This window comes from Morone saxatilis, unplaced genomic scaffold (assembly GCF_004916995.1).
Source record: "Morone saxatilis isolate NCDOM2014 unplaced genomic scaffold, NCSU_SB_2.0 Contig0, whole genome shotgun sequence".
In the NCBI taxonomy this organism is placed as follows: Eukaryota; Metazoa; Chordata; class Actinopteri; family Moronidae; genus Morone; species Morone saxatilis.
Window position 1 is genome coordinate 16,749,823 of NW_023339650.1, and position 13,717 is coordinate 16,763,539.

General features: G+C 38.8%; 1 protein-coding gene across 1 annotated transcript in view; it reads right to left on the reverse strand.

The window, feature by feature from the left end:
• Window positions 1-6,213: 6,213 nt before the first annotated feature.
• The window catches only part of gpr158a (G protein-coupled receptor 158a), a 59,409-nt gene continuing 51,905 nt past the window's right edge, over window positions 6,214-13,717 (reverse strand). Inside the window, exons 8-12 of the mRNA XM_035653527.1 lie at window positions 12,364-12,502; window positions 9,707-9,812; window positions 9,014-9,160; window positions 8,829-8,912; window positions 6,214-8,383 (exon numbers count right to left, since the gene is read on the reverse strand). Of these exons, the coding sequence (XP_035509420.1) occupies window positions 6,509-8,383; window positions 8,829-8,912; window positions 9,014-9,160; window positions 9,707-9,812; window positions 12,364-12,502 (2,351 nt within the window). The 3' untranslated portion in view covers window positions 6,214-6,508. The remainder of the gene's footprint in view (window positions 8,384-8,828; window positions 8,913-9,013; window positions 9,161-9,706; window positions 9,813-12,363; window positions 12,503-13,717) is intronic.

Sequence of the window (13,717 nt, forward strand, 5' to 3'; positions counted from 1 at the left end):
TGCCCTGGAAACATGTTTACATTGATTCAAAGTATCAGCATCAGTATAAGAAACAGTTAATGAACTGCACACTTTTTTGTATAACTAGTTAAGTTATTGGGGTGAAGGTAAGGTTAAAGTCTGAGTAAAATCAGACATGAGTCATTCATGTTTTTGACTCTGCCACCACGCAGGTTCAAGGTTGATAGTGTGATGTTAAGAATTTATCAATTCTGTTTTTTTTTCTTGTAAGAACAGCCATAAAAAACAGAAACAGAAACTATCTGTATGCCGAGATACCACCAGGGATGAGAAACTGTGCTGTTTTGTTCTTTGAAATTGTCCTTAAAGGGTATTTGTAGTATTTTTCAAAAAAGCAAAAAAAAAGCACTTATAATGGACCTACTTTGATGGTGCGCAATTGTGCGCAAGGATTACATTGTAGGCCATATCACAGCTGCAGGCTGTAGCGCTCTCACTCAGTACTGGACATGGGAAAAAATGTTCTCAAATCTAAATGAGAAATGTATTCAAAATGTTGGAACACAGGATGTGATAGTGAAACTTTGGTGTAAAACAAACTACATGATTCCTGCGTATTGAAGTCTTCGAGGTCGTCAGGTGCAACACAACTTGTAATTATGTTGCACAGCTTGTGTGTTTCCACATGTGTGCATCTACCTGTGTCCATACACATCTCCCACTGGCTGCAGCCCCCCCCACGCACACAACTCTTCTTTGTGAGTCATGAGTCCACCATGATGCAGGAGATGTCCTCAATATCCCGCCTCCCCCACCCACTCCTCCCCCTTCACCACCACCACACCGCCCCCACCTGCCTAACAACCGTCCCTGCATCTGAAAGACAGATGAGTCAGCGGCGGAGCGTGCAGGCTTGTGCCAAGTGATCAGCTTCCTCTCATCTCCTGTCCCTCCTCCTCCCCAGCGCCGTCCATCTCTACCCACATGGCCCTGCCACAAAAGGCTGTGATTCATGCACCGTTCACCGTCTGAGGTTTAAAAATAAGTCCTGCCATGCTGGAGGATGTGTCCCGCTGTCCCGCAAAGACAACAAAGAGGCACAAAAACATCCAACTGTGATTCTCACATGCTCCACGGGAGATCCAGAGGATGTCGGATGTGTCTTTTGCAGCCACCTCATGACTGCATGAGGTGGCTGTTGTTCTATTGAGGTTTAACTGGAACAAAGTGATTATATCTGTATTTAGAACTTTAATGTTATTAAAAAACTGTCTGTAGAAATTAAACTTAACCAGATTTTTTTAAAGAGCATGCTTGGCAGTCATATTCCAAATAATACTTACAGTTACTGTCCACCTGCAGGCTTCTGCAGTAGGGGAGGGATTGGTTTCAGCTTGGCTTTGCAATATGGCTCTAACAACAAGAGTAGCAGCCGGACAGATAAAGAATGAGCTGAAACTCACTATGAAGCTCCATCAAGCTAAGAGGAGCTGCAGATTCGGATGATAATTCACTGTAGGTTCATTACCAGCGACCCCTTTCACATTTGATACATTATTATTATTATGAGAATATCTACTATAACCGCTATAAATGTTATGTGTACTCTTTCTTTATGACACAGACGCTATCTGGAATATCAATAGTTACTCCTCCTTGTCGAAGGTTATTTCTCATCGTTAACTGTTTTCTTCTCTGACGTTCCTCTATTTTAGTTCTCTGCAGCAGCCTGTATTGATCTTCTATTTATTAGAAAGGCTCCGAAAGTGCTCTTGTAAACAGGAATCAATGCTAACATGTTTGCTTTACACAATGCCCTTTTGCAATGTTATTTGGCTGCATCACTGCCATATTTATAGAGACTTAAGTACTTCTGACAACGTGGGCACTATATGTTTCATGCATTGGTCAGTATGCCAACATTTATAAGCTTGAAAAAATATTAATAGAGCAAGAAATTATAAATAAATAATTCCAGCTTGGCCAATAATCACTTTGGAATTGGATAATAATAACAGCGCTCAGTTTTTCTGCAAGGGTCCGGAGTCAGCATTTGATACCATCTTGTATCTCTTGCTTCCTGCAGAGCCTCCATTGATCTGAAGCCACCAGTTGTGGTCCAAAAGACCACAACAGACCATAAAAGCATTTCAGGACAGTCGCCAAGATGCACATATTGTAAAGTGGTTTATGATGCACGAGGCTTTTAAAAGCAGGGTTTCTCCAACAGCATGTTTACATGAAGAATAAGCAAACAAACCTGAGACAGGGATGATTACTAAGCACAAATGCGTCATGGGAGTGTCTTGTATCAACTTCCCAGGGGGATTAGAAATGTTGTAGAAGGAACAAATTACCTTTGCAAATCATGCCTGCAGTAAAACATATTGAGAAACACACTGAGCACACACTTCATTTTCATATAAATATTTATTGCAGAGGAGGTATCTTTTATTTACATGCTATCACAATATAACACAATATAAATCTACCAAATATTCCCATATATTGATGCTATAAGCTTGTCATAGAGCAATAGTTATAACAAGCACATAATACAGTGGGTTAGGGACAGTATCACTCACTATACAACTTGTAACAGTCCATAAAAGATCAATTTTTTTTCTTTTTTGTTTTCTTCTATCAAGGGCAGTGAAACATCGGTCCTATTTTTTTTTTTATTGAATTCATGCAGAAGCCACAAGATTTACGACGTTACAGCATTGAATAGTAGTAGTAGCAATAGTAGTAGTTGTATTTGCCATCAGGTGACTTGGTTTGGTCACAAGAGAAGAGGAGTCAGGTTTAAATGAAAGCTAACCAACAGAACGCACCATGGTAAAGATCCGGTTGGTGGACAAAGAGCTACAGGACACAGTATCGTCTATGTCAAGATGGTACAAGAACAATGGTCTCGATTTGCACATCCAAGTAAATGGTTGAGTTTCAAACTTTCACTGATTCATCGATGATACGGCTAAAATACAATGATAATCTCCAGAGAAACAGACAGTAACACACTGGTTATGTATACACAATTTAATACACAGACAGCTATGGACTGACTGAACTGATGAATGCCACAGTAAGCATACTATCTGAAATTATGTAAATTAAACAACAGAGTAGATTGACTGAAAATGTGACCTATTTCATAGTATATTGGTGGGATATTGCATTATTATTTTCTGCTCTAAGACAATATAATTGTGTTTCCTTTGTGATCCAACTGTGTCTGATCTGGAAATATCATGTGTTTGAAGATTAAACAACATAAATTTAAAAAAATGTTTTGTTTCCAAATAAAATACATTCTTTGAGAATCTTGCTTAAGAATGTCATAATATATTGCTTATGTTTTTTTTTCTTTAAACAAGTGGATTTAATTTGAAAATCATAATTGTTTTAGAGCCTGTATGAGCTCAATCTAACATCATGTAGATTTTAAAAATAATTATCATGAAACAAACACATCTCCTCATTTAAAATAGCTTTCCTACAAGGACAAAAAGACGCTTGTTTTAAAAATATACAGCATATTATTCATCACCAAGGGCAGTAAAATCCAATGCGGCAGTGATTCCAAAGACTAAAGTCACTTTAAAAAAAAGAAAAGGCTTTTTAAATGTCGTTGTTGTCATACCAAGGGTCTCCTGGTACGATCCTGCATCCACAATGCATATGATGGATGACGCGTAACATCTGGTTCATAAATATCATGTAGATCCATCAAAGCATTACAATCAATCCATGCACGTTGGCAGTTCTTCTCAGACACCGTTACTAAAGGAGCTTATAAAGCAGAGGTGATGACAAATCTCGCGCTGTAAGGCAAACACTCCACATTTGAAATATTTCAGGCGAGCCCCCCACAGGTCAGTGGCAGAGGTAATTTCTCAGTAGGTGGAGGCGGATAGAAGACGTTGCATCTAAATCATGTTTATGGAGCCTAGCTGTGGAATCGTGTCAGCATGTTAAAGAAAATCGGATAAGAAAGGCTACAAATATTTGTCACTGGATTATTTTCAGTTGAGCTGTGCCAAAGAAATTTAACAATTGACGAACTGTGTTTTGACTTTGTAAAATTCTCACTGACAAGCACTGATTTATTTTACCACAATTAGTAAGGACTCCTACAGAGCTCGGATACTGAGGAATTTGACAGCAATTATAGATAATTACAATCAGTGACAACATTCAGTGATACCATGTAATTCTCACAAGATACCATAAAGTACTGTAGATGCTATATTGATACATAGTTTTCCGCACGGCTGCAATTATTGTCAGGTGTTCAACAGTTGACTATAAGTGGGAGATTTCTTTTTTTCCCACTGTTATCCCAGGATGAATAGTGCATGATGAATATTTAGACATTTTGATACAAAACACTGAACAAATAAAAACCCTCAAAAGGTTTAGTCGGATTATTAATTGATAAGCATAATTCTAAAATGATCATCTTAATTAATCAATTGGGCTTTAACCTACGCTACTCGTGAACTTTTAATATAAAAATGAAAAGAAAAAAAATGATGGCAATGTTATCCTTTAATATTTAAAAATATTAAAAGATAAGCACTATATACTATGGACTTACAGTAGTAACATTATGTCAAAATGGATGCCTTATATAAACTTGGGTTTTATTGTTGTAGTTTAGACCATTGTCTGTATCAGTTATGATGGAAACAAGGCGACATTGCAACAACAAAGTCTGACCTGATAAGAAACATGACACATAACACTTTATTACTAATAATCCTAAACATGTTCCACTTTAATAAGGAGTTCATTGTGTCTGGCCTTGTGGTCACTGATGACTGTTTTCCTTGGTTGAAGAAATAAGAGCTTATTAGCTGTGATTAATAATAGTGTCATCTTTCTGCGCAAAAGCGAGAAATAGCTAAATCCATTTAAAATGGCAAAGGAATAATAAACAAAACTGTGGATGAGTTCAAGGCAGCTTGTCAACAGTCACATAAACAAACAACAACTATTATACAGCATTAGCACATTTCTTTGATTGTGAAGAGAAACGTTGTTCTATCAACTGCACAAAGCTTTCCTGTCAACCATACTGAAAATGACCAATTTGCTGCAGTGATGTTGCCTCGGTTTCCAGGTATCAGCAAGTGATGGTCAAAACTGAGAAAATAAGACCCAAGTCATAATAAACCAATATAATCTATTAAGCAGAAGTTTTGCTTTTTGTAAAATGTATTTATTTGAAAGAAAGCGCTTCCAGGACTTGATCACGTATGAGACTCCAGAGGTTCAACTCTTGGGGTTTGGCATTATATTTTTACTTTAAATTCATGTTATGGTGTCAAAAGACACATGTACACACACACTTGGTGCAAGCCAACACAAAGACCCATGCTGGATTCATAAACAAAACTGGTGCAAATTATTTCCTTAGTATCCCTCCAGTATTTTTCTATCCCTACTTTTTACAGTGTAAATATGAGCCATTTTCATGTTATTACTGCTCTCATATAAACTTCACCACCCTGAATGAGCTTCTGGAAATATGAGAGCAGGAAAATGAGTGCCTCTGGTATTTAAAAAAAAACACTATATATTTGTCAACACATTAACTGCTTTAGTTGACAAACCGGTAGGGTCCAACTACTCTCAATACCTGGCTGTGCATGCTGTTTATATAATTCACCATCACAAAATGCTGAAGAAAAAGCCACTTGCTTCTCTTCAGACTGATACAAGACAATGCTAGTTAGTTAGGCACATACAGTACATCTCTGCAGACTTGGAAGCATTTTAATCTGCCGAGAACTACAATTAAATAGTTCTAAACAAAAACAAAAAATGAACAAAAAGACATGTCTAAGTTTGGTCGGTGTGTGATGTCCTGTGCGACATCCTGCCATAAGGTTGAAAATAAGAAGACAAAATGTATAACAAGAACAGAGTCTGTCCTCAGCTCTTAATTTATGGATTTGGCTAAAGTGCTATAGACTGATTTCCTCACTGAGTCCTTCCCTCTGTGCCAAGAGTTGGACACACAAATAAATTAACTTCACCGCCTGAAGATCAACGTCCCTCTTCGCGAATGTTTCTTTATTCTTTGGCTTTCACTTTTGCTGTTTTTGTACCTTCAGTTTTCTATACCTTCTGTTCTTTAATATCATATCCTAGTCCATCAAGGGACGATGTTAATGCACAAAAAGGACCATGTAAGAATTGTTGACTGAATACAGAACATAAATGCAGATTTTCAACATTGCTCATGACGTGACAAGGCTGAATCAAAAGTTGCATAATTAGTCTAAGATTTATCTTCAGGATTTTCCTGCAATAATCTGGAATGCTCATCATGACTTTGTTTAGTTTTTTGTACATTTTACTTATTTTCAAAATAGGTAAAACAGGAACAAAACCTTGGAAAGGAAGGCAACTTGTGGAACTCGATCAACTTTTCTTCCAAGTCACCGTACTAATAATAAAAGGTAATATTTAACGATTTCAAAGTGAAAAAAAGTATACATCAATAACTATAATTTCAGTTGTCCATTGAGGTTGAGTGTCATGCCTTCTTGCTCGATGTGCTATCTTCAAAGTCCCAGGGACAAACATCTGCCTTCTTGGCAGCACTTACAACCTCGCCTTTAGGATTTGGATTGCTCTGTTTCACTACAGAAGCATTTTTGTCTGTATCTTTTTTATCTGAAGTATCCTCAAAATCCCACGGACAGACTTCAGCTGGCTTTGCTTTGGCTGCTCCGACATTCGCACTTTTCCTTTTTTCAATCACCAGCACTTCCTGATGACTCTCTGCGTCCCACGGGCATACCTCAGCCATTTTTTGTTGCATTTGTTTCTCTGAAGGTTTACTCTTGTCCTTAGCTTTTGTTTTACTTTTCTCATCATCAGCGTCTTTTGATTTCTCTTTCTCAACTGTTCTTGTGGAAGGGGTACCTTTCTTTTTTGAAGGGGATTCCTTGGTTTTGGATGCTCGAGAGGGACTAGGTGTCCTCTGTCCAGAATCTGGAGATACGGTGGTGTTGTCGTAGTCCCAGGGACATACATCAGCTTTTGTAGATGGTGGCTGGAGCGAGCCTCCTATTTTGGATGGATCTGAAAGGGTACTTTTCCCTTTCCCATCCACAGGAGAGGTGCCTTTTCTTTGTTTTGTCATATCTGGTGAACAAGATAACTCTGTTGTCTTTTGGGCCTCTTCCCATGGACAAACATCTGCCCGGTGTGTTTTGGAGCTCTCTGTTGTAGAATGAGGCTGTTGGCTTTTAGTAGGTTTGCTTGCCTGACTATATATTTGTTGCTTTGAGCCTTCCACTTGACTGCCTTGAGTTTCACTTCCATCTTCCCATGGACATACGTCTGCTCGTACAGCGGTTGTCTTCTGAATCTCCTTTGAATGCCTGGCACTCGATGGAGATTGATCAGAAGCTTTCTGTTTCTGCTGCTGAGATTTGCTTCCCTTGGTGCTACCTCCATGAACCGTTGTGGTTTCCTTTGGTGCTATGGATACATGCTTTTGGACCTTGTTTTCAGATGGAGTTGGGAGATCCTCCACTTCCCAGGGACACACTTCTGAGAGATCGTAGAGATCATTTCCCTTGACTGGATCAGAACAGATTGTAGGCTGGCTGCCACCGACTGGCTGTTTCATGATCCTGCCTTTTGCTGCACTCTGTTTGTAGTCAACCGACTGGCTTATAATCATCTTGGGCTGGCATTCATTTTCTGGCTCTGTATTGGGTCTCATGTCTTTGCTCTTTGGCTGACTCTTCTTATTGCTGTCCTCTGCGCTCTGAGTCTTTCCCGTAAAGCCTAAAGTCTTCTCTTTGGCACTGGCAATGACACTGAGGGACTTCTGCAGCATGGAGGCTCTAGGATGAAGTGGTTTCTTGTCTGCAGTGAGGTTATGGGCACTGGCTGACTTGCAGACCAAAGGAACTGATTCTGTAGATTCACTGGGGGCATTTAAATTCTCACTGGACTTCTTCTTTACCAACTTTTTGCCCATAAGTGTATCCAGGAGGGAGCCCTCAGCAGTGGTCACCTCCATCTTGTCTGTTGCTGAGCTGTTGGAGTCTTCACTCTGGTCACGGACGTGGTCGTAGCTGCTGTGGGACTTCTTGAGAGAAAAAACCTTATTCTTTAGCGTCTCCTCCTTCACAGGCTTTCCTGGGTGAGTCGGATCGAAGGGGTTTTTCTTTAACATGCAGATGCTGTTACGATTGCTCCCATGTTCCCCAGCCTCCTTGTCTTCACGGCTGCATTGCCTGTGCACCGATTCTGGAATTTCAGTGATGCGCCTCATCAGTGAACGACCCAAACCTTTCTTGGAGCTCCGCTTCTTCTGGAGATGAGGGTTGTTTGCCAGCATCTTCTTCCTCTTGTAAATCTCCAGCTGGGAGTAGAGTTTCTTTAGCTCCTCCTACATATAGGACAGACACGTGATCAGTTGCCTGTTTAGAACAAATAACTGCATTTATACAGCTTAAAAAAGGGATTTCTAATCAAAACACTGTTACGAAAAAGCAGACATTCTACTGCACAGAGAACATGCAGTACAAATTCATGACACGTGACTACAAATGTTAACATTGTTAAATGATGCACTACGGAATATCACATGCGTGCTGAAAAAAAGCAAAGACAGGACAGTCTTGGACAGCATCAAATAAGGAAACGGTGTGTGTTTTAATGTTAGGTCTGAAACAGCCTCAAAGCTCAGGTCTCTATACCCAACCGATACAATGAATGTTCTCAAGTAGCAGGATGTCATCATAAGATCACTCCCTCTGGTAAATAGGCTTGTCAAAATCTTTTGATAGAGAGACTTCTTCAGCTCTAACAGACAAACAGAAATCTCTGCTCACGTTGGTACGTTTTTCCCAAAGACTGTCGCAAGACCTTACGCCACAGCCATTAATAGAACTGAGATGGCCCATTTCGTCAGGTGTCTGCAATAAAAAACTGCCATTGCTCAGTATTTTTGGAGGATTCAACAGATTTCACCAGGTTATTCAATGGAAAATGAAAGGTTAAAGGAAACATTGCTTACCCGAATGTCCTCAGGATCCAGACTGTGTTCGCTCCATGCTGATGTGATGCTGCTATTGAGATACGACCCAGAACGACCCATGTCCAGCTCGTCCTCATAGGCCTCGGAGGCTATATCATCTCTCATGTGCGTGCCAGCAAACAGGAACTGGTGGAGTGGCATAAAGAAGAACAATTGGTTGTTTCAAAAAATCTAGTTCCTTGACAATAGTGAAGCTATTGAAATCTGAGTACTGTGGTTCTTAATGTTACGAGAGTAAAAAGTGCATTTGATTGGTACTGTTTTCGGCTGCGCAAACGTTTGGTGCACTAGTGAGTATTTACAGCAGCAGGATCCAAGATTGCTCACTGTTTTTAACTTTGTTTTTGGACAACAATGGCAATGTATGGCAGAGAAGAATAAGATATATAATGCTCTAGATACACAGACAACCTTGTTACTAGGATTCATTCCTTGTTGGTTTTGGTCTTTTCATGTATATTTTTGGCAATAAGCAACTTAATTATACATTCCCAAAAGCAAGTTATAAAGTGCTTGAACAAGAAGACAGAGGCAGGAAAATGCTAAGAGTAAAAAAAAACAAAATTCAATATTAACAAATTAAATTAAAATTACAAATACAACAATTTAATTTTGCATTTGTTAAACTTTTGGGCTGGGAGTAAAATGTGAAAAATTACTTGTAAAGTTTACCTTAGGGATGAGTAGTAGACCCAGTGTTACTGTTACAGTTAAGTGCGTGTGGGTGAAGAACAGTAGCAGCATCCAGTCTGGATGGAGCTCTGGAGCAAGAGTGAACCTGTCAAGATGTGAAAATAAAACAGAGAGGAAAGATATATAGGACATGAGAAACAATTCAAATCAAATAATTGAATTAATACAAGAGGAGGGATATCCAGATGTTTAGCTAGTGTCAATCAAATATTTGACTGGCTGCAGAATGCATTACTATTGGTTACACTACAGTAGGCTTTATGTAATAACAATGCAGAGTCACTCATCAATCTGCTCAACTTTACCACGTTCACTGACAGTGTATTTTAGTATCTATGCCCACATTTTCTCCAGTACAAGAGTTTTGTAAATACACACATCCTTACATTTTTAAAATAGCTGTAGTCAAATCCAAATGTACATACAGTAAATGCAGTGAAGTATGACTAAATTATGCTGTGATATTCAAACACGTTGCTCTGTCTGTAGTAAACCTCTTAGATACAGATGGAGCCTGGAGAGACAGACACCAGCAGACTTAATGTGTTTTCAGCCAAAGTACATTTATACACAGTCGGTCTAGGCGTCAATTCCACTGCCTCATATAATGTTCCACTCGGGTGATCCCTTTGCCAGCAAGAACATAATATTTTCCTCATTCTTTCACAATAAAGGGGAGTGACCTTGATCTGGTCACAAGATTCGGCCTATTTATACATCAGACAGTAACACACTGGGCTGACTGTGGCGCAGCAGTTGGGGGAAAATAAGATAATTACAGGCAGAAACAATAGCAATGTGAGTAGTAGTCCTAGCCTTTTATTTAAAAAGTACTAACAGGCTTTCAGTATAGTGAGACCTCATGTGCACTAAGGGTATGAAGGTATGTCCTGTCAGATGCTAATTTAACCACTAGAGAGCCTCTATCCAAGCAAATGTCATCTAGCAGGCTCATTACGCTGTTGAAGTTGGCAAATGGCTAATTAACGAACAGTTACTGTGGTAATAGCTTGGAGGCATAAATGAAGGCAAAGGTCCAGCATATGAAATGTCCCAAAGCTTTGAAGTCTTCCCTCATTCATGTTTTGTGAGCAGTTTCTGTGCAGATGAGGATTTAATAACCTTGGCATGCTGTCTCCCTTCAGCCTGCAGCGTCTCACTGAAACTCCCCATCACTCACGCCTTGACCTCCAGCTATTACATTTCTTTCATTTTCTCTCAGCTTCAAATTCACACCTGGACCTGGATAAAATCTGATGACTATCACAGCGAAGAAGGAAGTCTGAGTTTTAACTGGTCACTGTGGGATCAAATAGCAAGTTCTGCGAGTAACACAAATGCCTCTAACAAGCCCCAGTGTACACGGTGGTCTCTGATGGCCGCCAGTCAGAATAACTAGCCACACCAGGCAACTTTCCAATTTATTTGAGGTCTCATCTGGCCATGAGAAAAGCCTCACAACAAGGCTAAAGAGGCAGATAAAAGGAGCTGACAAAGAAATCACAAAGAGCCAGATGTTCAAATACTATCAAAACTGTTAAAAACTCTTTCTTCTCAGAAACTATCGGCTATACGTCGATGATACACAATTTATTGGTAATGGATGTTAATTTGTAACTGGAATATGGCTGCCAATAATTCAAGCTATTTATGCTGTCCTGAAAAAACATAAATCATTCTGACATGGTTCATTAGTAAATAATGTGGTGGAGCTGAGCTCTCAATTATGGGGACTCCAGCTAGGAATGTCTGTGGCAGTGTCAGCTGAAATGTCTCATTTATAAACTGCATGGTGCAGCTATTTGACATGTATACTGGAGGGAGAGGGATGATTTCACTACAATAAAAAACAACTCCCAGATGAACGGAGCCTCATTCCTCATATGTGATGGAAATGAGACAATCTACTGGAGGACATACACGTCAAAATGACAACAGCAGAGATAAAATCAATGACTATGTTATTATGTATGGAGCTAGTAAATGTGAGAACATGTTGTGAATGCAAGTGACAGCATCTGTATGGTATGTAAGACGTTTTTGTTAGTAATTATTTTTGTTTTATCCTCCTTGAAACTATAGATGAGTGGGGGTTACTGCACAAGAATTGATATCTATTAATACCATGATTGTCTTATTTTAAAGGGTATTTTCATGCAAATGATACAAAAATGTTAATGTTACAATGTTGCAATACATTATAATATATTTTATGTAATCAATTTAAAGTGAATTTCAGTGTGAGTTTTATGAAAAAAAATAAGACGCTTTCCCCTTGTCAAGCTACTGTACCAGTGAAGCAAATGTAACGATGTGACTGTTATTATGTTACGATATAATGTGAAACATGTTCTGTGGAAGGTACACCAACACATCTAGTGCAGCCCTACAGCTGTATTGAGATAAACCTTTAAATTTCCTGTGATTTTAAAATATAATTTTGTTCACCATAAATTAAATTCCATTCACTTCCATTTTATTTGTAAAGCAGGGACAACATATCCAAACACGCACAAAGAAAACCAAACTATCTGAATGGATAGACGCCACTAAAGGTAAGAGAGTAGACTTGAGAGTCATTTTAATTTACACATACTGTAAAGCCTCTGAGGATGACTAGAGGGAGGAGATGTTACCTGATGACATAGAATATCGCTGACAGGACAAGTTCGTTGTGAACGGCGATGGCCATGTAGCGTGGCTCGTGAAACGCAGATGGCACCGTCCTCACAGCGTAACACAGGTAGACTGCCCACAGCAGGAAGAGGAACTCAGCTGTGAAGCAGGAATGAGAAAGAGGTGGTGAACACAATGAACAGGCCAAAAAATAATGTCTATGCAGTGCAATGGCTATACAGACCAAAAAAGGGAACCCACCAGCCAGCCACTTCACAGTTCAATGCTCTCATGGAGCTAGTGCAAACTGTTGTACAGCACATGTACACAGGAAAATGCCCTGTTCAACAGAAGCTATCAAACCCATTTGTAAAAGCTGTGGTTATATTCTCTGGACAATAAATGAATCCCAGAGCACCTCCATGGCAACCACATGCAATGTCTCCTAGGTAGCCAACTCCACGGCAATAAACACACTGCTTTTTCCATGAAAACCTGTTGCCATTATTTTTTTGACATTTATAGTGTCATCTGCTTGAACTGTGAAGCTGTCAGGTTAATCACATCTTTCTTACAACAATGAGCAATAGATGTAATTGTCCAGTAAGTGTTATTTTGTTAATAAAGAAAGGAGATCTACAGTGCATCAGGATATTCAGAAGATTCAGATTTTTTAGACGGATTTCATCTAAATGCAACCAGGAAGTCCCAGTCAATCGAAGTAGCTACATTGCAAAATCTTCATCTTGTCAACCTTTTCTGGTTATATTTGAGCGATAAAACCTTAAAAATAACAATCTGACTGAACATTTAAACCAGTTTTTAATTGAATCTTGTTTCAAGTGTTTTCTACGAATAGTACTTTTGTTTCTTGTCTGCCTCTATACAATCAGCTGTCCAATAATAATAATACATTTTAAAACGAGAACGAGTAAGACAGGTCACTGCATGAAAGGTTGTTTTTTACTGGAGAAATATTTGGTAATACTAGCTAATAGATAATAAATAATTTAGTAAAGCTTAATAGATCAGTTTTATGCCATTAATAATTACAATTCAAAAAACATTTAAAATACTTCTACTAATTTTTCACAAAATAATACATAAAGAACTTATTAGAGACTAAATTGTATTGTTGTATTTAAGTTTTTAAAGTACACGAACCAAACGTCTGTGACATAAGAAATGCTGGTGGGTCAGCAAGAATATGAGAGAAATGTAATTAAATCGAATATAATATTTTAGATTAAATTAACACATCATTGCAATGCTGAAACTGCAGTTTTGTTGTGAACCACAATAAATCTTTGCTGGTTTGGTTAGCCTTTGTATGTAAAATGTATTTACAATTAGACCACAGACTGTGAGTGTTTG